This window comes from Lynx canadensis, chromosome D3 (genome assembly GCF_007474595.2).
Source record: "Lynx canadensis isolate LIC74 chromosome D3, mLynCan4.pri.v2, whole genome shotgun sequence".
In the NCBI taxonomy this organism is placed as follows: Eukaryota; Metazoa; Chordata; class Mammalia; order Carnivora; family Felidae; genus Lynx; species Lynx canadensis.
The window spans coordinates 67,725,845-67,748,964 of NC_044314.2; the positions used below are offsets into that span (position 1 = coordinate 67,725,845).

The 23,120-nt window shown below is 54.0% G+C and overlaps 1 protein-coding gene across 1 annotated transcript in view; it reads left to right on the plus strand.

The window, feature by feature from the left end:
* MYO18B (myosin XVIIIB) overlaps positions 1–23,120 on the plus strand; it is a 259,486-nt gene that overhangs the window by 75,424 nt on the left and 160,942 nt on the right. Inside the window, 5 exon segments of the mRNA XM_030336763.1 lie at positions 1,709–1,856; positions 9,041–9,200; positions 12,147–12,330; positions 13,165–13,387; positions 17,749–17,858. Coding sequence (XP_030192623.1) covers positions 1,709–1,856; positions 9,041–9,200; positions 12,147–12,330; positions 13,165–13,387; positions 17,749–17,858 — 825 coding nt within the window.

Here is a 23,120-nt window from a genome sequence, read left to right on the forward strand (position 1 = left end):
TGGATGGATGCTCGTCTGGAAAGGTCAGGAGCTCAGACTCAAGTGCAAAGTCCAGCAGACACAGGAAGAATAGGGGTCACTGGGGGATGAGAGTGGGGGCAATGGTGGGTCCAGGCATCAATGGCCTTCAGTTTGGGGGATACCTGAGTCTTCACTTTTCTCTCCTATCCCAAGAGCCCGCGTGGCTGGCCCCAGACCCGCATACCTCTGCTCAACCCCCTCTCAGAACTGCCCTGGGCCATTTCACTCAACTTGCCAGATTCGGGGCCGATCCCGGTGACCTTGATCATGTCCCATCGCCTCTCTGGGCTCAGTTTTCTCATCTCCAAAATGGGAACGGTGGTCTCCCCTGGGGCGGCTGTGAATGTTGATGAGATCCGGCATCTAAAGTGGCTGGCAGGCTGCTGGGTGCATGCGAGGTGGCCTGCAGGTCACATGTTTCTCCTGCCGGGTGATACCACAGGCGGCCACTTTTCTCATTCTTTGTCTCCTGCCGGCCCTGGGTGGGTTCCAAGCCTTTTCTTGGCTCATAGTGGCCTGCACCTGTCCCCGCAAAGCTGCCTTGTCCGTGAGCCCTACCGGCCATTGCCTGTTTATGCTTCCTGTTGGCCCCTCTTGGGCTGATCCCCCTTCGCTTTCATGCTTCCTGGCCTGGAGGGACGACCCAGGCAGGGTGAGGAGGGAGGGGTGGTGGGGTCCCCTGGACACCTGTACAGCGGCTGGGAATAGCTACCTTCCCAGCTGAGGATGGGCTGGCTGTCACTTTCAACCCCCATAAAGAAAGGCGAGGTGAAGGCTTGGGATAGCTGGGATCCAGCTCTGGTTCTGCCCCGGTGCCTCTCCGTGTGACCCTGGGTGTGTGTCCCTTCTCCTCTCTGGCCCTCCGAGCGGGGAGGGTGGGGCACCCAACCATCCTGGTTTTCTGCTTCAGCGCTGAAATGCTCATGTCCTGGGAGGTGCCGCAGTCCCAGTCACCAGAGGACATCTGGTCACCGCACGTGTCACATTTCCACCATAAGCACTTGGGGCCATTTCGGTGGTGTCCACTCACTGTGGGCCCTCAGATAAGCAGCTTAGACTCTCCAGGTCTCTCTCTGTCACTGTGAACAAAACTTCAGAGTTACCTAGACGGCTTCTGAAGCTCGTGGCTCGATTTAAAATTCCGTGCTGTGCTATGAAACCAAGTTCACCTTCTCCTCTAGAACATTCTCTGGGCGCTCCCCTCCCCCTCTTAAGAGTTTAGTTTAAAAAAACGCAGACTTCTAAGAGAAAGCGATATGGATGGGATTAATCCTTTGATGTGTGGCTGTGCACAAATACACCCAGCTGCCTGTTTGCCTCTGGAATGTGTAATTTACAGAGTGCTCTCCCCTGTTAATTCCTCACTGCAGCCCTCTGAGGAAGGTATTGCCAGTCTCTAGTTTCCATAAAAGGAAATGAGGCTCAGAGTGGTGCAGTAAGTTACCCAAGGTCACACAGGAAGTGAGGACAGAGGCCGGAATGTACCTCCTGAAACTGAGAGCTTGTTAAGGTTTGAGGTTCCCACACTGAGCATCTGGGGGTGGGAGGGATCATGGCTCCGGGCCAGCACGTCTGAGCCATGATGCCTGGGACTCAGATCCCCCGACTCCTGTAGGTAGGAAGAGAAGCCTAGGACTGGCCTCTGTCAGGGATCAGGGCTCCTCGGTGATCCTGGGTTTTCCGCCAGGTCCGCTTACCAGCTGTTGGAGGTGCTGAGGACTCCAGGGGCCTTTTCTGGCTCTTGGATGAGGAATTCCGGGTGGAGGGCTCCAGTGACAGCATGGTGCTTGAGCGTCTCTGTGCAGCCTTTGAGAAGAAAGGGGCTGAGGCCGAAGGTAAGGGAGTAAGGTGAAAGATGAAGGGAGAAGGGTGCTGAGTCCAGCCTGGGACTTGGAATCTGTCCTTGTCTGCTGCAGGAAAAGCCCTGACAAGGCCTGCATGAGGCGGGGTGGGGGTGGGGGTCGGAGCGCACAGATGTCTGTGCACATGCCTGCGTGTGCTTTGATTCATTTACGTGTTCATTCATCCGTGTAGTCAACAAATACATTGAGTGGCTACCTTTTTTAAAAATATTTTTAACGTTTATTCATTTTGAGAGACAGAGTGCAAAGGGGAGTGGGGCAGAGAGAGAGGGAGACACAGAATCGGAAGCAGGTTCCAGGCTCTGAGCTGTCGGCACAGAGCCCGACCCGGGCCTTGAACTCACAGACCGTGAGATCGTGACCCAAGCCGAAGTCAGACGCTCAACCGACTGAGCCACCCAGGCGCCCCTTTGAGTGGCTACCTTGTTCTGAGAACCATGCTATGCAACGATGCACCAGCCTGGTGTGGCCTGTGTCCTCGTAGGGAGGACGTGGGTAGAGACTGTGGACAAGCTAACAGATAAGCACATCATCTGGTGAACCTAGGAGGACAGACCCGCTTGATGGTGTGCGTCAGGCGGACCTAATTCTTCCGCGATCCAGGGAGTCAGGACAAGGTTGGAGATGTCATCTGGGCTCAGACTGCCAGAGGCTCTTGTGCCCCCCCCCCCCACAAAACATTAGTCTCAACCCCAGAACTATGAGAAGCCAATGAAGGATTCTAGGCAGCAGGAGGTAAGGTCAGATTCAAGTTCTGGAAAGTTCGTGGAAGGCGGCCAGGGAGGTGAGAGAGAAGGTGGGCAGGCTATGGAGGTATTCAGCAGGCAGAACACACAGCGTTTGGTGATGGGCTGGGTTGGTGGGGGAGAGAGAATCAAGAGGAGAGATGGAGACATCCAGAAGGAACCATGAGGTCGGAGGTCATGGGCCTTGGCTTCATTCAGCCCCAGGTTCCAGTCCGGCTGTCCGTGCTTCGGCAGGGCGGCTCTGAGCAGACCTCAAATAGCCCCGGGTGGGGTGTTCACACAGTAAGAATAGGGGCCACCCCTGCCTCTCTCTCACCAGAATTTCTGCTACAGTGATTGGGTCAGAGACGTAGCAGCTTTGTTACGGGCAGCCGAGGGTCACAAGTACTGATCAACAAGGACAGGGCTGTTGATGGCGATGAAGAATGGGACTCCCGTCTTCTAAGGGGTTGGAGAAATCTGTCACGTATCTGGTGGTTGGTATTCTTACCCTCCAAGCTGAGGACTCTCAGCTCCAGATAGATGCTGGTAGAGGTGTCTAAGATCGCCCAGAGCGTGAGTGTCAGAAGGCAGATGGCAAATGCTCTCTGTCCGGATCAAAATCTCTTGCGACACGCCCCCCTCCACCTGGATGCCCTCAGGCTTTTACAAAGGCAGATCCGCTTTGAGATCTTACAGTTCCCGCTGGCATGGCGGGAGGGACCGGGGCTCATTCCTTCAACAACATTTATGGAGCACCTCCTACGTGGCAGCCATGTCCTAGGCTGGGAGACCCATCCCTGAACAAGACAAATGTCTCCGCCGCCATGGGGCTGACATTCTAGCAGAGGATGAAGAAGCGAGTAAATGTGTAAGAAGACTGAGGACCACGCTTCTGGGTCCGATCGCCAAGGGAATCCAGGCTGGCAGAGAAGATGGCAGAGGATTCAACCCCGGGACATGCCAATGTCAAGGCCCAGGGTCAAGGCCAGTCACCGGCAAATGCAACGGGAGGGGTGGCCAGGGAGGTAGGAAGGAAGCCGGGAGAATGTGGCACTCTGGACGCCACCGCAGGAGGGAGGGTGCTGACCTCATCTGAGAGGTCAGGTGAGGTGTGGCTGAGGAGTGGCCATCGATGTGGCCACATGGAGGTCCCTGGCAACGGAGACCCGTGCCATTTCGATGGAATGTTTGGGGTGGACGCCCACCTGGAGTAGTTTACAGGAAATTGGGAGGACATTTGGAGAAAGACATTATGACAGCTCTCATCGCTGTCATCCGCTGGGCTGGCGATGGCAGAAGCCTGCCCCACGGGGACCAGCTGAGGCCTCTGTCCCGGACATTCACGGAACGTTCCTGTACTCACCATTGGGACAAGATTTTCTGAGCAGAAGCAGCAGCGGCATGTGATGGCTCCGGCAGCCCTCCCTGGCCCAAGCTCGGAGCATCAGGACCCAAATTAGTCCCAGAGGATTTAGCTCCTCAGTGACCAGCCCGGTCAGCTTCCCCAGACACGGTGCTTTTAGGGGCCCATGCAGATGTTTTAATTTCTGTTAAAGGCAGAAGAAAAAAAATGAACTATATGATATATGTGGGGACGCCTGTGTGGCTTAGTCAGTTAAGCGTCCAACTTCGGCTCAGGTCATGATCTCACAGTTCGTGAGTTTGGGCCCCGCGTCGGGTTCTCAGCCTTCAGCGCACAGCCTGCTTCAAATCCTATGTCTCCTTCTCTCTCTACCCCTCCCCCGCTCTCTCTCTCAAAAATAAACATTTCAAAATAGGTTATACATATATTTGTATGTATGTTTAAACATTTTTTTTTTTTACCGTTTATTTATTTTTGAGAGAGAGAGAGAGACAGAGACAGAGAGCATGAGTGGAGGAAGGACAGAGAGAGAGACACAGAATCTCAAGCAGGCTCCAGGCTCTGAGCTGTCAGCACAGAGCCTGACGCAGGGCTCGAACTCACAAACCATGAGATCATGACCTGAGCTAAAGTTGGATGCCCAACCAACTGAGCCTCCCAGGAGGCCCTGTATGCCTGTAAGTTATGAGCTGACTTGTATCCCACCGCACATTCACGTGTTGAAGTCCTAGCTTCCAGGAGTTCCGAATGTGCTGTATTTGCTGTATTTAGGGAGAAGGTTTTTAAAACGGTCATTAGGGTTAACTGGGGTCATTGCTGTGGGTCCTAATTTCATATGGCTGGTGGCCCGACAAGAAGAGATTAGGACTCAGATGTGCACAGAGCAAAGATGGCCGGCTACAAGCCCAGGAGAGAGGCCTCAGGGGAAACAGCCCTGCCCACACCTTGACCTTGGACTTCCAGCTCCAGGACTTTGAGAAAAACACATGTCCGTTGTTTAAACCCCCCAGCTATGGTACTTTGTTATGGTAGCCACAGAAAACTGATACAGTGTGCTTATATATTATTAATACTATTTGCCCTTGTACCAACATAGCCATGAATACAATCATGTAAATATATATAATAGCAGAAGGGGTCTGTGAAAACAAAAGTGCCGAGTGAGGGCCCAGGACGGGCAGGATGCAACCCTGGACTGCCCTCGCCCTGCAGGGTCCTAGTGCTTGCCTGACTCCTGGCAGTGATTACCTCTGTGGTCCCAGGGTCATCTGTGTTCTCTAAAATACTTCTGCCCCTTGGCCAGCTGGTGGACAAGGACGGAGGGGCAGAGGGAACGGTTATTTGTGGAGCCTGGGACTGTGGGTTCTCCTACCTCCCACCTATGGCAGGGTCAGTGAGGCCTCAGAGAGGCCAGGTGGCTTCCGGGGCCCTGTAGGCACCTGAGAGCAGAGACAGGGCTGAGCCTGGGAGTCCTCTCCCCAGAGGCCAGGCAGACCCCCATCCCTTGTCTGGGCTCCAAAGGTGGCCCCTGTGTTCAGGGAACGGCCCCAGGGCTTGGGAGTGGTTTTGTGGGGTGGAGGGAGACCCTCTCTCAGATCCACAGGAAAACGGGACGCAGAGCTCTTAAAAGCTCACCCAGGCTTTGGACCCCAGAGATTTGGGCTGGATCCTGGCTCCACCGCTAAACTGCAACGTGTGTGACTTGTGCAAAGTCACTTCCCCCGTCTGTAAAAGGGTAATAATGGTAACACCACCTCAGGGGGCTCGTGTGAGGACGGATGAGCTGAGGTGTGCAAGAGATTTCTACATCTTCCTCCCTCGCCTTTGTGCCTTGTCCTCCTCAGAGACCTTCTGGACCCCTGTCTGAAGCTGTCCCCTCTGCAGCCCCTCTGACCCACCCTGACCTCCTGGTTATTTCCTTCAGGGGCCTCTCTAGGCTCTGGAATGTTTGCTTCTTCCCTGGCTTCTCCTCCGTCCCCCAACTATCCTGTACGATCGATGAGAGTGCAGGGCGCCCCTCTGTCTTGTTCTCGGCTATCTCTCTTATGCCTGGGACCCAGCAAGCCCTCCGTGGACATCTGCCATTTTCCCTTCCCCTCTCCTCCATCGCTCTGTTCCAGTCACTGTTCCAGTCACACCACGCTCTCGGCTGCTTCTGAAACACCCCAAGCACACTCCCGCCTCAGGGCCTTTGCACTGGCAGTTCCCTCTGCCTAGAATGCTTCCCGTTCTCTGTTTTTCCCTTCTCCCTTGCAGCCCTCCCACTGGACATCACGCATCTGTCCTCATGGGAATGTCAGGCTCGAGAGGACAGGGGCTGGGTGGTCACCTCTGCCTGCGTCAGCCAGGATGATGCCGGCCCAAAGACTACAATGAATCCTTGATACAGAATGGATGTATATGTGAAAACCCAATGATCCGGAGTCGAATGAAATGGATTCCTCGAATGGAATGTTTTCTGGATCCTGATTTTTAGGCAAATGACACCCGAGTCGGGTCGGAGGGAGAAGGTGTCATGTAGGGTATGGCTAGGGCAGGAGGGGATTCAGGGAGATCTGTGGCACCTGCTCCTTCTCCCATGAGGTCTGATGTGCCGATCCCAGACACCCCAAGCAGGCTGTCCTGAGGCTTGTCAGTTTCCAAGGGAGACAATGTTCCAGTCCTGGCCCCACCGAGATAGACCCATTAATTCAGATATTTTGGTGACAAATAAAAAGGTCTTTTGTCTCTAGGTCTTTCTGGGGAGCTCAGAGTTAATGAGAATGTTCAATCAGGCAAAACACGTGGGGCTTTCTGGCTAACACGGTGCTTTTGCTGTTACTTCTCAACGAAGGTGTCTTTGCCGTGCCAACAGGCAGCCCCACGGAGCCCAGGCCAGCAGACAGGCGACAGGCGTTCGTAGTGTAGACATAGAGGGTGGCTGCTGGGATCGCAGGGGCCCGAGAGTCCCCTACCCCAGTCTGGGGGCTCGGGCTTCTGGGAGAGACACGAGGGAGGTGCACCGAGTCAGGTTCTGTCTTACAGCCGTTTCCTTGGGGCTCCTGAAAGCGAGAGCTGCCCCCGCAGTGCTTGGATGGGCAACACTGTGGTTGAAATCACCTCTGAAGAAGGGGGAAGGCGAGAGGAACCAGCGGGCCCCCTGGGAGCCTGGGACTGGCTTCCCGGGGCTGTGATACCTCCACGTACCCATCCACCACCTGGATGAACACAGGCTTTGGGCCAGCAGACCCGTATCCTCCCCCCGGCTCTGCCCACACGCGCTATGCAACTTCAGCCGAGCTGTCTCATCTCTGGACCTCCCTGTCACCTTCTAGAAAACCAGCCCAGTGATGTTCACTTGACAGACCTGAGCGGGATCGAGGGACATCATGCACATAGTATGTGCAGCAGAAGCTGGCTGGGGCTTAGCAAACACGAACGTCCTTTCTTCTCTCTTGCCTTTGCTTCCTCCTCCTCCCCCAGTGCTCTTGGGGTCCTCATTCAGAGCCCAGCTCTGTGCTGGCTGCTAGACATAACTGTGGATGAACGTGGTCCCTGCCCTCAAGCTGCTTGCAGTCCGGTGCAGGGACGCGGCCACGCGAACAGGTACCCGTGACATCGTACAGGCAGTGTGGATATGTGCACCAGAGCCAGGCGGACGCTTTGTCATTGCTTTCATTGGAAGGTGACCCCTTGAGGGCAGGGACTGCATGGCCCTGGAGGCCTCACAGGAAGCACTTGAGGAAGAAAGACTTGACTTCATCACAAGTGCCCCTTGCTGGTGACCTCGGTCAGCCCTGGGGTATTGAACACAAAGGGCCTCTCAGAAGCCACACACGAATGCAGAAGCCACGTCCCCTCCTCATCTGCAGACCCTCAGAGTCTGTTGACTGCGTACAGAATTCCGGGAAACGCAGGTTTCCTGTTTCCTAGCTCACGGCAGCCAAGCGGTGGAAAATCAGCCTTTGAGGAAAGGACTCAGGACCCTGGGACAGTAGGAGGAAAGGAACTCACAGAAATTCGGAATACGTGGAAGAACCAAAACAATACTACCGCTCTTGATGGTAATTGGTCCGGGTCCGGTCCATTTCTCAACCTGAGAGCTCACCGCAGTCAGAGTGACGTGATTGACTCATGACTAGGATTCGCTCATTCATTCCTTCCACAAGCACTTCCGGGCTCCATTCGCGTCTACCAGGCACGAGACGCCGAATATTGGGAATACGGAGATAAATGCTTTGTGGCTCCAGAACATCCGCACAAGGTCAACTGCAGGAAGTGGCTGGGACGCCCACTACGGCTTACTGAGCAACTACTGTGTGCCAGGCACACTGCCAACATGCTTTACGCACGTTATCTCTTTTAAGATATAGGTCACCCCGGGAGGTATGTATAATTTGCATTTCACCGAGGAAGAGACAGAGGGTCAGAGACTTAAGAGGTTTGGCCCCTGACACACGGTAGTAGCAGGAAGAGTCAGGATTTGAACGCAGACCTTCTCTCGAAGCTCCAACCGCCTCGGGCTCCCCCGCGCTGCCCCTTGTGACCAAGTGCCAGTCAGCGTCTCCCAAGTGTAGGCTGTGCACTTATTTGGTTGATGCCATTTCAAAGTGATTTTCAAAATACTTAATAATTATGTATCTATTTCCACGAGTATTAGAAAATATAGCATGGGGTGCTGGGTGGCTCAGTCGGTTGAGCGTCTTGACTCTTGGTTTCGGCTCAGGTCACGATCTCGTGGTCCGTGAGTTCCAGCCCCGCGTTGGGCTCTGTGCCAACAGCTCGGAGCCCGGAGCCTGCTTCGGATTCTGTGTCTCCCTCTCTCTCTCTGCCCCTCCCCTGCTCACCTTCTGTCTCTCTCTCAAAAATAAATAAACATTAAAAAATTGTTTTTAGAAAGGCAATAACGCGCAGACGTACATCCGTACCTACGTATAGCAGGCGAGATGTTGGTGCCCAGCACCGGTAGGTTTAGCTGTCTGGAAACGTAGTTACGTGGAGAAAGTGTGTTCTGGGGGATGTCAAGCACCTCCCGAGTGTCTTCCCTGCCTGAGCCCCCAACGCTCACGTGCTCTGTCTTCTTTCAGGGACCTCTGCCCTTCGGGCCTGTGAGCAGCCCCTCCAGTTCGAGATTTTCCACCAGCTGGGACAGGACCCCGTGCGCTATGACCTCACGGGCTGGCTGCATAGAGGCAAGCCCAACCTCTCGGCCCTGGACGCCCCTTCGGTGCTGCAGCAGTCAAAGAGGTGAGCCCGGCGGGCATCAGAGCCAGCCAGGGGCATTCGGTGCCCTGCGGTTCCCTCCTCCCCCGGGGCCGTGCAGTCGCCGCAACCCAGTGAGTGAGGGAACCCCATCCCTCCGGGGCAGTGTGTCCCTGGGGCCAGCGTGAGTCTAGCCGAAGAGAAAAGCTAGCTTCTGGGGCAGGTGGCACAAAAGCCAAAAAAAAAAAAAAAAAAAGAGGCAGAGACTTCTTATTTTGGCCTTGTGCCTCTCATTAAGTATCTGGGAGATGCTGTGACTGGAACGATTTTATGAACATCCTAGGACTCGGGGGTCATAAAACTGAAGTGATAACGTTTTGTGGTGTTAGAAAAGGAAAGCGGCCCATTGCAATCCCTGACGGCTCTGCTCAGGAGGGCTGACAGCCACGGCTGCTTGCAGCCCGCAGTTACTGGAAAATGCTGCCCTGTGCCTGTGCGCGCACGCACGCAAATACGCATCCCGATCCTCCCCGCCCCACCGCTCCCGCCCTGCGGGGGCAGGGCTCGGACACAGAAGAGAAGCTGAGGGAACCAGAGGGGTGCTGGGGGCGTGGGGATGGGGAGGAGACACTTAGGGACCACCCGCTGTGCACCCCGCATCAGGATAAACGGTTGGTAAGCCTCTGGTTACTCCTGGCAACCACACTGCCTCCTTAGCCCCATTTCACAGATGAGAAAACCAAGGCCCCAGTCAGTGAATGGCCCTCCTGTGATCACACAGCAAAAGAGTGGCAGAGCTGGGACACGCTTGGGGTCTAGATTGTCCCTGTAGAAGTTCTATGCACATCATGGTCCCAGTTGATTGGAAAGCCCAGTGTGCTGGCAGGTTCAAGGGCACACAGGTCCTGAAAGGAGATCAAGTCAGGGAGCAGGGGCACAAGGAAGGTCGGTGAGCACACAGAGGACAGCATGGAGGACCAGGGGGCCAGGGTCAGGTCCTAGCCCTGCCCTCCCCACCGGGGTGACCGTAGGCAGTCACTTTCTCTCCCTTGGGTCTATTTATCTGTTTGTTTGTTTGTTTCGTTTCCTCTTCCACAAAGTAAGTGTTTATTGGACGAGGCTGCAAGATCTGTGGATATTGCACAGATTTGAGGTCAGGCAAATGTTCAAATTCTGCTTTCGCCTTGTTTAGGCTGCATGACGTGGGCCTCAGTTCCATACTCCAAGAAGTGGGAGCGATAGGGCCAGGCTTACGTGTTTGATGTGACACTTGGGTGGCACAGCGTCACGGATGGCTCATTAAGGAGCCTGGTTCGTAGCAGGCCCTCAATACGCATCTGTGGCCCCTGTGTCACTTCTTGCTCTAACATCCCGTGGCTCTGGTCCCCTAGAAAGAGGGAAGCCAGATTTTGTTGGCCCGATGGCCTGGCGAGGGAGGGACACTGTGGGAAGAAGGAACAGTGTGTATAAGGCCGTGGCCCTTGGGGGCGGAGAAAGACGGCAACTTCGAGGGTAAGTGCCGTTAGGGTGTCTTGTGTGTTTGAGAGCCAAGCATTGGTGGTTTTTGAGAGCAAACAGTGCTTTTTTTAGAGTGTGCTTCCGCCCCCAAGAGTGTCAGATTCACCGGATTCACTGCTGGTCTAACATTCCGATTCCTGGGCCCCACTTGATCTCTCTGGGGACTTGTTTTGCTGACAAGCACACTCAAGATTCACTGCTGCGGTCAAAGCGTTTTGTTCCATATATATATTGATCTCCAGCTGTGGCCCAAAGCAGACGTGACCTGCCCAAGGGCACACCTCCCGTTGAACACCAGAAGTCAGATCTACCAGCCCCAGAGATGGGGCAATCCACATACGGGGGGGCAGGGTCATGGGCACAGCCTCCTCTCCCTGTACCGGGGTGGGGGGGTGGTGCCCACATGCCCCAGGGCCCTGACCTCTCCTCGAGGGGCTCCTGCTTCCAGTAGGAGGGGCTCATACAGCCTCCTCCCCCAGATTTTTATTTCAACACCAGAATAGTGAAGCCAGTGTTAATCTTTGTGCTCTTCCAGGCACTTAACCACTTGAAATACCTTTGGATCGTTTGGACAAGACGGTTCCTTAATAGTTTGGATAGTTCGGTGAAGCACGGAGGGAGGGAGGTAATGTGGCTTCAGGGCTGGGGCTGGCATGCAGCCTGGACTTGCAGAGAGCGACAGAAATTGCCTGCGTCCTTTGACTGGAAGGGATGGGGCAGAGGGGACGTGGGAGGCCAGAGGCTCCCTCTGGGTCCCAGCCTCCTCCGAGGGCACAGCAGGGTGTGCCCAGCCTTCTTAGTCCTTATTGGCCCCGACAAGAAGGCAGGGCCGTTCAGGTTTATCAGAGCAGACGCTTAAGGAGTCCTGGGCCTGCACCTGCGCGTTACAGGAGTGCCGAGGGAGGGCACTGTCCTCTGCTGGCCATCGGGTGGGACATTTCGCCCACGGGACCTCGCAGGTCCAGAAACTGCCTGCTGAGCCCGTCAGTTACTCATTCTGGCATGAACTGTATCCTCAGCACCCGCTATGAGCTGGGCCTGTTCTAGGGAGAACCAAGATGACTTCGCTAAGAAAAGCACAGGCAGGGTGCCTGGGTGGCTCAGTCTGGATTTCGGCTCGGGTCATGATCTCGCGGTTCGTGGGTTCGAGCCCCGCGTCGGGCACCGGGCTGACGGTGTGGAGCCTGCTTGGGATTCTCTCTCTGTCCCTCTGAAAGTGCAGGCTCAGTGGGATCCCTGCAGGTGTATCAGTGACAAGACCGTCCGTTAGATCTTCCTGTTGCTATGGAGAAAGAAGCTGGCGTTTGCCACGAAGCGAAGGCTCGCCTGGCAGGAGGCCCCGTGGATGAAAGCGTAGCAGCTAGGTTGTGTGATTCAAGGGGATGGTTCGGGAAGCAGATTAGCAAGAAGCAAGGTGGGCCCGTCCCCCACGAGCCCCTGAAGTCCCTCTCTCTTTTGCCTCTTGCCCGCCAGGGAGGATCTGAGGAGTCTGTTCCAGGCCCGGGCCAAGCTGCCCCCCGTGTGCCGGGCCGTGGCCGGCCTGGAGGGCACCTCCCAGCAGGCCCTGCAGAGGAGCTGCACGGTGAGGAAGGCGTTTGCCAGCAGCTTCGCCGCGGTCAAGAGGAAAGCGCCGTGCTCCCAGATCAAGCTGCAGATGGTGAGCGGCAGCCCTGTCCCCACGGAGCCGGGGCCTCCACTGCCACGTTCCCTGCCCTCCTCCGGGATGAGTTGTCAACCCGAATCACCTCTAGCCTCCTCTGCAAACCTGGAGGGGCAGGCGTCCCCCTGCGCTCCACAGAGGGGGAAGCTGAGGCTCAGAGCAGCGAAGGAACGTCTGCCGTCACATCCCTGGGGCCGGGGGTGATCTGTCCAAGTCTGAGGCCGAAGCCTGGCCTACTTGGGGTTGCCTTGAGCAGCTCTGGGAAGTTCCCAGGGACCAGGAATACCCTCTTGACCAGAGTGACAAATATTATAGCCAGACCAGCCCTGCCTCCCAAATGCTTATGTTTTCACCACGCGGCTCTCCCTGGGGGAGGGCTGCAGGATCTCGCACTGGCTGGAAATACGGGACCTAGATACACGAATCCGACAGCAGATGAGAGCACTTCGATTGGTCAGTGGCCAGACTGAGTCCAGAAAGTGGGACGTGGCAGGACAAGTTCTGGAAAATTCCTCGTGGCAGATTATACAGGAAAAGCCTGTAGGAGTAGGTCCTGGGTTCTAGCCTGCCTCTTCTGCTAGTGGTCTGTGTGACCCGGGGCCGTCTTGTGTTTGCCTTCTGTATGCCTCAGTTTCCCCATCGGTTATAGGGGCTGTGATAAAGTTCCCCTATTTCTCATGAGTGAATCAGGCCATAAATAGGAGGTCCTTGGTATAGGACACAGGGACCCCCAAAGGTGCCCAGGCTAGGCTGAATGTATGTTGGGGGAGCGTCCCTGTCCATCTTACCCTGAGACAGCAGGCCTTTAACCCCCTATCCTCTTGTTCCTAGGATGCACTGACCAGCATGATCAGACGGTCTCAGATACACTTCATCCACTGCCTTGTGCCGGGCCCCGCGGGGGAGAGCAGAGGCGGGCAGGGATCTCTGACCCCACCGCAGCCTGGTGGAGATAAGCCCGGAACAGGCGGACCTCTGCCCTTGGACATCCCTGCGCTGAGGGTGCAGCTTGCGGGGTCCTGCGTCCTGGAGGCGCTGCGTCTGCACAGGGCAGGTAAGAGACGGCCAGGGAGCAAGCACCTTATGTCTAACTCCTCGGACGTGCCCGCTAACTGGTGGCAGCCAAGGAACTCCCAGGAGCACCAACGATGTGCCAGAACTTTCCATACAGCATCCCGTTTATTCTGTGAAACAATAAGCCTGTGAAAGGGGAGCTATGATTTCAGATGGAAAAACAGAAGCTCCGAGAGGTGGGGGACTTGCTCAGGGTCACACAGTTGGGTCAAGGCAGAGCCTCGATCGGACCTAGATCTTGAGTCCGAAGCCTGTCTTATTTCCTGAATGGCGTGTGCACCCCTGGAAGGCTGGGGCTGTGACCTGCTCATCTTCCTTTCTAGAGCAAACGTCCAGGGAGCTTCTGTCTAGGAATAGAAAATGAAATTCCCACAACGAGCAATACCTTGGTCTTCAAGATGCTCAGCGTGGTTTGGGAGGTCAGAGTGGGGACATGTGACGGGGGCCTGCATTGTCACATGGGGATGCAGGAGGTACCAGATGTATAGAAGAGGGAGCCCTGTGCTCTCATTGGAGAGACTGGGTAAACCTCTGGAAGAGGTAACATCTTACTTGGGTCTCGATGGAAAGCAAGCAGCTCATGTCTGGAGTGGAAAGCTAGGCAGACAGATCAGCATATGCAAAGGTCCTGAGGCAGGGAAGAGCCTGGATTTTCAGGGACTGGGGTTCAAAATGAGTGGGGCGGTCGTGGCCGTTGAGGCAGGTTGTCCACTTTTAGACGTCTGGCTTTCCCTGGATCGAGCTGAAGAGATAAGGAGGTGGCAAGGAGAAGACGAGGGTTCAGTCAGAGGAATGAACTCTTTAGGTCTATATTACAGAAGGCAACCCTGCGCCCAAGGTCTCCACATAGCTCATCTTAGGGGTCGAGTTCTCTCTGAATCCTTCTGATTCTTTTCGCCCTCTCGGACCCCAGCGGCCGCTGCATGGATCCCCGTCCCTGACATTTGAAACGGCTCACGCATGGTCATTGTCTCTGCAGAGGATGGGGTGATGGGCCAGTGGGGAGGCTGGCTTGGCGGGCCCCTGCTCGTTAAACATCTCTGTGGTCGCTGACACCTGGCTTGTGGCCACGGCCCCATCTCCTCCCGCCGTGTTAGTAACCCCACCCCGGGCACCAGACATTTGACAGAATGGCTGGAAGCAGCTGGAAGCAAAGACGAGACCCTCACTTCTCTGAGCGCCTCATTGATTTTTCCTCCTGCCCGCGCAACCACAGTCGAGGGGTGACAGATAATGTCACAGGGGAAGCGCAAAATGGTCACAGTGGTGGCGGATCGATTCTGGCTGGCTGGCTGGCAGGGGGTTCTGGGCCTTTGAAGGCACCCTGGTCCGCCCATTTGAACCCCTGTGTGCCTGCTTAGCTCAGCCGTCCCCATCCTCGACCTTGGGTCTCACTGTGGTGGGCTTCTGCCCTCTTCATTCTTGGTGTGGCCTGCCTGGGGCAGGACGAATTTTCCAACTAAGTAAAGATTTGAGGTCTCGTGATAAAACCGTTCAGTTTCTGCCTCCCAGGCTTGGTCATTTCCTCTTTTTTTTTTTTTTTTTTCTGCTCAAACTGGCTTCTGTCTCTCTTACACCATAGAAGAAATATTTGCGTGCACACATGGATGCATACACATGTCAAATATTTATGATTTCGAATTCATGCACATATAATTCATGCATGCATACGCCAGTGTGCACACATAAAACACACAAATGTATGCAGGATATTGAGTACTTATGACGTGCTGGCATTGTGTCATTATACATACCAACTGACGTCATTCTTTTTTTTTTTTCTTAATGTTTATTATTTGAGAAAGAGACAGAGAACAAGCAGGGGAGGGGCAGAGAGAGAGGGAGACACAGAATCGGAAGCAGGCTGCAGGCTCTGAGCTGTCAGCACAAAGCCCGATGCGGGGCTCGAACCCACAGACCGCGAGATCAGGACCTGAGCTGAAGTCGGCCGCCCAACCGACTGAGCCACCCAGGCGCCCCACTAACTGACATCATTCTTACCAAGCTCTTAGCACAGCGCCTGGCATATAGTAAATGCTCATTAAACCTTACATATTGTACAGCTTGGTGGGCGTGGCTCAGGCCCTGGAGGCGGCTGGCCTGCCCTTGACTGTGGCCAACAGCAGGCAAGTCCCTAGATCATGTCCCTCTTTCCTCTGCCTTAATAGCTCAGGTGTCAGAGAGCTGATGAGCAGTGTGTGAGTTAATAAGAGGCTAGCACCTAGAAGAGTTGCCTGGATATGGAACAGCATCAATCCGTGTTAGTCTCTGTTACTCTGTCAGTCATCTGTTTCAATCCTTAGAGTGACCCCTTGCCCAGAACTTGTTATCCTCACCTGACAAATGAAGAACTTGAATCTCAAAGAGATGGGGTCACTTGATAAGGGCAGAAATGGGATGTGAACCCAGATCATTCTGTCTCGAAAGGGCACGCGTGTAACCTCGTATCTCTGCGCAGTCAGCATCCTGGGAACCTGGCCTGACACATCCTCTTCCCCCAGGAAGGCACCCTGGATTCATCACATGTACCTACCACCACCACCCTTCTTCGTGGTTCGTGCATTTGTGGAGTCTCAGAGTGGGGTCAGATTTCACCAGACCTTCACTCATCTGGCCAGTGAAGGGGTCTTTTTGAGGCAACCAAGGGTCCACCATGCCCCTTGTCTTCAGGACAAAGTCCAAACCTTGAGGCCTGCAATTTGACTTCAAGTCCCTCTGGGATCTGGTCCCCGCTCATCTTTGACCTCACTATTGGCTACTGCCCCCTGGATTAGTTATAGTCTCTGTCCGGGTCTGAATCCCAGATGGGAGAGTTACTATCCATGCTGCTTTGGGCTAGGCGACTTGAACTCTTTGAGCCTCATTCTCCACATCTATAAAATGGGTATAATGATAGAGGCCCCTGACTGCCTATAACACAAGGAAGTTGTTAATCTAGTGTCTTGTGCTCAGCAAGTGCTGGTTTCTGCTATGACCGAGGAGCCAGCCTTGGGTCACCCCTCTCTGGCTCCCTCTGCCCAGACACCCCTTCCACACCCAATCCTGTGACAAACTCTTACGGCTCCTGCAGAGGCCGCCTGTAATGTCACCTTCTCTCGGGAGCTTTCCAGAGAACTTTCCAGCAAACTCTCGGGAGTTTCCACACAGAGGGGTACTCCTGTGTCCATCCTGCATGTTAGATTTTTAAAAAAAAAAACCCTTAGAAAATACTCAATGCAGCACTTCCCACAAGTGGGGTGGGCATAAGTATTGGACAAAAAACATTTTTTCCCCCTGTGGTCAAATAGGTTCTAAGCGAAACCGATCCCACATCTTCCTGTGGTGGTCCACAGAGCCTTGGGCATTGATCCTGGCCCACAACGTGACCCAGAGGGCAGATCACAGTGCTGCTTTTCCATATGTTCAGTGGAACACTTTTTAAAATTTTTTAATGTTTTATGTATATCTATATTTTTAATTTTTTTAATGTTTATTTATTTTTCAAAGAAAGAGAGACAGAGTGTGAATGGGGGAGGGGCAGAGAGAGAGGGAGACACAGAATCCAAAGCAGGCTCCAGGCTCTGAGCTGTCAGCACAGAGCCTGATGCGGGGCTTGAACCCACAAACCGTGAGATGAAGTCAGACGCTTAACCAACTAAGCCACCCAGGCGCCCCAATGTTTATATATTTTTGAGAGACAGGCAGACAGAATGTGAACAGGGGAGGGGCAGAGAGAGAGGGAGACACAGAATCTGAAGCAGGCTCCAGGCTTTTGAGCTGTCAGCACAGAGCCCGACACGGGGCTCGAACTCATGACCTGTGAGATCGTGACCTGAGGCTGAAGTCGGACGCTCAACCGACTAAGCCACCCAGGCGCCCTGGGAGGATTCAGTGGAACACTTAAAAAAAAAAGTTTATTTATTTACTTTGAGAGAGAGGGAGAGAGAGAGAGAGAGAGAGAGCGCATGAGTGGGGAAGGGGCAGAAGAGAGAGGGAGAGAGAGAATCTCAAGCAGGATCCGTGCTGTCAGAGCAGAGGCAGACACGGGTCTCAAACCCGCAAACCGTGCGATCAAGTCCTGAGCATGAAAACAAGATTCAGACACTTAACCAACAGAACCAAGCCCCCAGGTGCCCTTCAGTGGAGCACTTTATAGGGTTGGTGTTCTAGGGAACGTATTTGAGAAATGCTGACTGAATTCGATCTCTTAACAAATGGGGAAACTGAGGCCCCAGAAGGGAGTTTGCCCAGCAAAAGAGCCGCAAGGCTGGGAGCAGGGCGGGGGCTGCCTGTGAATCCAGGCCCCGGGCTGCCCTTCTCACCTGGACTCCATGTTCTGCTTGCTTCCTACCCCACCCCCAGGCTATGCTGACCATGTGGGGCTCGCTCAATTCCGCCGGAGATTCCAGGTGCTGGACCCTGTCCTCATGAAGAAGCTCACATCGGCCTCCGAGGGCATAGACGAGAGGAAGGTATGTGGGGCAGTGGGGGAGGCGGGGAGGGGCATCTGGACCCGTGAGCATCTGAGGCCCAGGCCCTGGGGGCAAAGATGAGGGCCGAGTGAGCTTTTTTTTTTTTTAAGTTTATTTATTTATTTTGAGAGAGAGAGCACGCACAGGGGAGGGGCAGAGAGAGAGAGAGGGAGAGAGAGAGAATCTCAAGCAGGCTCCACACGGTTAGCACAGAGCCTGAAGTGGGGCTCGAGCCCACGAACCGTGAGATCATGGCCTGAGCCAAAACCAAGAGTCGAGCACTTAACCGACTGAGCCACCCAGGCACCCCGAGGGCGGTGTGAGGTTTGTCTCAGACCTCTGCTCCCGACTGCCCCCCTGCCCTGTCACTTAGGAATGGCCCTCCTGAAGCCCCGCATGACGGACTGCAGGAAAAGAATGAGGGCATGTGCCACTAGGAGGGCCCCTAGGAAGGTGCGAAGCCATCATTTTCAAAAGGAGTTCCAACTCAGCATTGGCACTGTTCCCGGAGTAGTCCATGAAAGGAGAGCTTCATGGTCCCCAATATTCAGGACGTGTTTCATAGCAGAGCCCATACTTCTTAGGGAATCGCCGTGAACACCACCTCAGGGCCTTTGCACTGGCTGTTCCCGCTGCCTGGAGCACACTTCCCTCAGTGTTTTGTGTGGCTAGTGTCATCTTGCTTTTCAGATGCCGGCTCAGAGCTTAGCCTCGTGATATCATCCTGTTCTAATGTGTGTGTAGCACTTCCCTTGTCTGAAATTATTTACATGTCCTATGCGTTTTCTGGGTCTTAGCAAGGGCTCAGTCCATTGTTGGATGAATGCATGAATGAATGAATGAATGAATGAAAACAAATGCCTAACCTTGTATTTCTGCTCCTGTGTGTCTCCTGTCTGCACTTCCACCATAAACTCCTATACCCCTGTGGCTGGGACCTTGTCTTTACCCCAGTGTCAAACCATCAATAAATATTTCCACTGAGAACGGCCACTGGCCTATCAACGGTTACAGAGCCCTTTAGAATCTGCAAAGCCCCGTGTCCTCCCAGTAGCCCTGCAAAGTGAGCGCTATTGTATCCTTTTTTGCAGATGAGAAAGTGATTTTCTCAGAGAGATGAATGGATTCCCCTGAGGCCACACAGCCAAGTGTTGTTGTGGGTTTTGTCCTTGAACCTGAGTTTCTGGCTTCCAGGGAGGGCAGTCGAGAAAGCACGGCTCCAGAGTCAAACAGACCTGCAGGTGACTCCTAGCTGGGGCCGTGTGCGTGTAAGCAAGCGACATCATCTTTCTGCCTCGGTTATGGCATCTGTGAGGTGGGCACGACATCAGTGGCCACCTGCAGAAGGTGTTTGAGGATCACACGCAATAGTGGAGTTCACGTGCTTGACACAGGGCCGGCTTCAGAGTGAGGGCTCCGTGTGTGTAAACTACTGTCATCAACGTTAGCATCAGTTTGCGTATCAGCATCCTCTTAAGGCCAGAGTGATGGTAGCCAAGCCACCCAGACTCCATGTTCACAACCGCGTTGAGACTCCGCCTCCAGGCGAGTGTGCCCGTGCGTGTCCGAGATCATCAGCACGGGGATCTTCCATCAGGGAGACATGAGGAAAGAAGGGTAAACAAAGTCACAGTTCTTAGGCCCCTTCTTGGCTCTTCTCTGCAGTGAGGACCAGGGCACGGGTCACCTCCTGCAGACAGGGCAGTACCTTCTACATAGCCCTCCTCACCCACCATGGGTGGGGGGGGCATCAGACCCAGCTCGTATGCTGCTGCAGGGGCATCCTCTCCCTTGGTGGCAGCCCAGTCTGGAAGTCATGAGACTGCCTGGCTCGATGCCACCGTCCAGTCTGGACCAGTCTTCATTCGGGGTTCCTTATCCTGGCTCACCCCAAACTTGATCTCTGTTCAGAGCATCTGGAGGGGAGCCACGGATAGGGTCTGGGGCTCATCTGCCGTCGAAAACAGCACAGAAGTGGGGTGTGGGGGAGTTTTCTGCGGGGGCAATAGGTACAGCATATGGGACGATTCTATTCTGGACGACTCAGCAGTTCTCTCCTGTAGCCAAACTGAAACCACCTCCATACACATGCTGGAGGGCCTTGGAAAATGGAAAATTACAAGTGGAATGGACTTGGCTGGGAGTTTTCGCTTCTTCTTATTCTCTTTTTATTTGCTCACAAATTTCATTTGCTACAGCATAGAATTTTGGTAGCAACAAAAGGAAACACCATCCTGCCTCTTATGAAAAAGCTGATAAATATTCATTTGCCAGGCAACGTGATACACCATGAATTATACATGAACACGTGCTTGGGTGGCCCAACTGTCAGCCTCTGTGTGCAAAGCAGTTAAGACCTCAGGATTTAAGAAGACGAGTTTGACAGCCAGAGAAGGTCAATATGGTCATGAGACACTAGATGGCAGCAGAGAGAATTGATTGTCAGGGTGTAAGCCGGGCCTTGATGAAGTCCCCTGTGTGCCTAATACGTGCCTCTCGTTGACCCAAGGGTGCCGTCTTTCCTAATGAGGTACACTCATTAGGTGGGCACCCGCTGGATACTTTGTGCCTTTTATGTGCCAACTCTGATCACAGAGCAGGCACGATGTGAAAAAGTTCCAGATCCTTCACCTGGAACGGACCTCAAAAGATAAAGCCTTCCCACTCTGGGAATTAGCCCCATTTTATAGCGGAGGCGACTGAGGCCGTCGCCGCCCAGCCAGGTTCTGGTGGAGCTGGGATTCGAACTCAGGCTCTTGGATTCTGCACGCAGGGCTTTTGCGCTATTCGTTGTGGTGGAATATACCCAGCCTAACATTTATCAACCGTTCTTAAGCACAGAGTTCAGCGGCATGGAGTAGCATGATTGATCCCTCATTGAACGGGAGCGTTGCGAGGATAGGAAAGGTATCTGGTGAATTTCTGTACCGAATGTGCCTTGCGTGATGTTAACTTAAAGTCGTTATCCTTGATTCCACCTAGCTTTGACCAAGTGGCTGCTTTGCACCAGGCTCTGTGCTGGGTGCCAGAGATACAGGGATGGACAGAAGACAGCCAAGCTGGGTGAGGGAAAGGCTACAACAGGCAATTTCCATACAGAGGGATGGCTTTGGGACACCCCAGGGAACACCTCACTAAAACATTTGGGGTGAGAGTGTAGCATTCATGGAAGACACCTCAGAGGAGGTGATGATTGAATTGAACCCTATGGGACAATTTGGAGGAATTAGGTGAGAGAAAGAGCAAAGGGCAACCCGTGCTGGGTACAGCACGTGCAGAGATCAGTGACGAGGTTGCATGGGTAGTTTAGCGTGGCTGGAGCACAAAAGATGCCGAGCGTCATGAACAGGGGCTGAGGATGTTGGCAGAGGCCAGGCCACGGGTCACTGTTGGCAGAACAAGAGAGTCTGGGCTTTAACACGTGGTCGGTGACGGTCAACTGAGAAGTCATTGGCAGGGGTGTGGCATGGAAAGCCGACCTTCATTACTTGAACTGGCTTAAGCAAGATCACGAAGGAAGTCCAGTCTGCTTTGTCCTTCCGTGGTCCTCTCCAGGGCGCAGTATCCTCACCCCCATCGCCAGCTGTTCAAGACGCTCCTGTCCCTTCTAGACACCCAGACATGTGCTCCGGTCTCCAGAATAACCCCGTCCCCAGCTCTGATCACTGGGTCCCGTTCTTCTGTCCCCGCTTATCCCGTCTGGCTAAGACTGTGCATGCACCTGCACGGAAGCCCACCCAGAGTGACTATGATGGTGGAATTTCAGGCAGGTCCGCTCACCTTGGCCATGTCTCAGATTCTGGTCTCTTCAATCTCTCTGCTGCTCAGGCAGGACTTGCCAAGTCTCCCCGATCGATGCGAGGAAACCCTAGGGCCTGCCCTCTTCGCAGAGTGCCTATAGCACTGATTGATTTGAGCCAACAAAATCTCTGTCCCTGGGGACTCGATCTGAAGAACACAATCAAGGGATGTCAATCTATCTTCTTGAAGGCCCCTCTTGTTCCATCTCAGACCCTTGTGGATACCCCCCGTCGCCCGTGAATCTGTCCGAGCCCCTTTCCTCCGGGGAGGGGCCCCTAGGAGCCACGGCTGGGAGGGGGAGCTGTCCACTCGCAGCGTGCTGACTCATGATTCAGGGGTTCCCGTGGCCTTAGCCTCCGCAATGTATTTACCATCCTTTTCTTCCTCCCTTCAGTGTCTTCCTCCAGTTCAGGTTTACTGCTCTAATAATTGTACATGTTTTACATTCAGTGTTGACCAACCCAATTGTGTGTGTGTGTGTGTGTGTGTGTGTGTGTGTGTGCATTCTATTTACAGTTCTGAGCATATGGAGTTAAACCTCACTGACATAGTCCCACCCTTAAGGGAGAGCTTCAGTGGCTGAAAGCATGTGGGTTCGAGTCAGACAGACTTATATTCCAATCCTCCTTTCTGCCATCTCTCTTTCCACTCACCCACACCCCTTGATATTCAATAGCTACGTGACCACAGGCAACTTGTAACAGGGCATAACAAAGCGCTTGGCACATGGCAGGTATGCGACAAATGGCAGCCATTGAGCCGTGGTGGCCTTTGGGTCATGGTATGGGTTTCAGGGAGGAGGTGCCATGCTCACAGCAGCCACGTGGTCCTCTGGGTAAGTATTCGGTTCCACACACACGGATGCTTTTCCCCACACCACTCATCTAGCGAGTTGGAGAAGAATTCCCAGCCACGGGTCTCCATTATTCCTGGAGTCTCTCACTGACTGTTTGAGATGTGAGACCACATCCTTGTTGAACATTGAAGAGGGAGCTCTTTGCAAAATTCTAGGACCCAGAGGGGCTCTGTCAGTGGGGGCATGAGCTGGGCTTCTCCCACATGCAGTCAAGGAGCCTAGAGGGGTGGAGGCGAGGGGTGCGTTATCACTGCAGTGCCCAAGGGGGCCTCATAACCTCAGACCCCCCACCACTTATTAGTACGTACTGAAACGTAGCAGGCGCCGGGCATGACAGTGAGCATTGTGCGTGCAATGTGATAGCTGCTTGACTATCTGTGTCAAGTCCACACGTAAGCCCACAAAGGGTTTCTAGTGACTGATTTGCTTGTTCGTTTCCTTGAGGGTACGTCACACTTTCCAGTTTCTTTGTATGCCTCTGTGTGTGTGTGTGTGTGTGTGTGTGTGTGTGTGTGTGTATTGCTGAAAACTGGACACTATAGATAATATATCATAGAATCTCCAGATTCTAATCTTTCCCCCAATTATTTAGCCACTTATCTGGA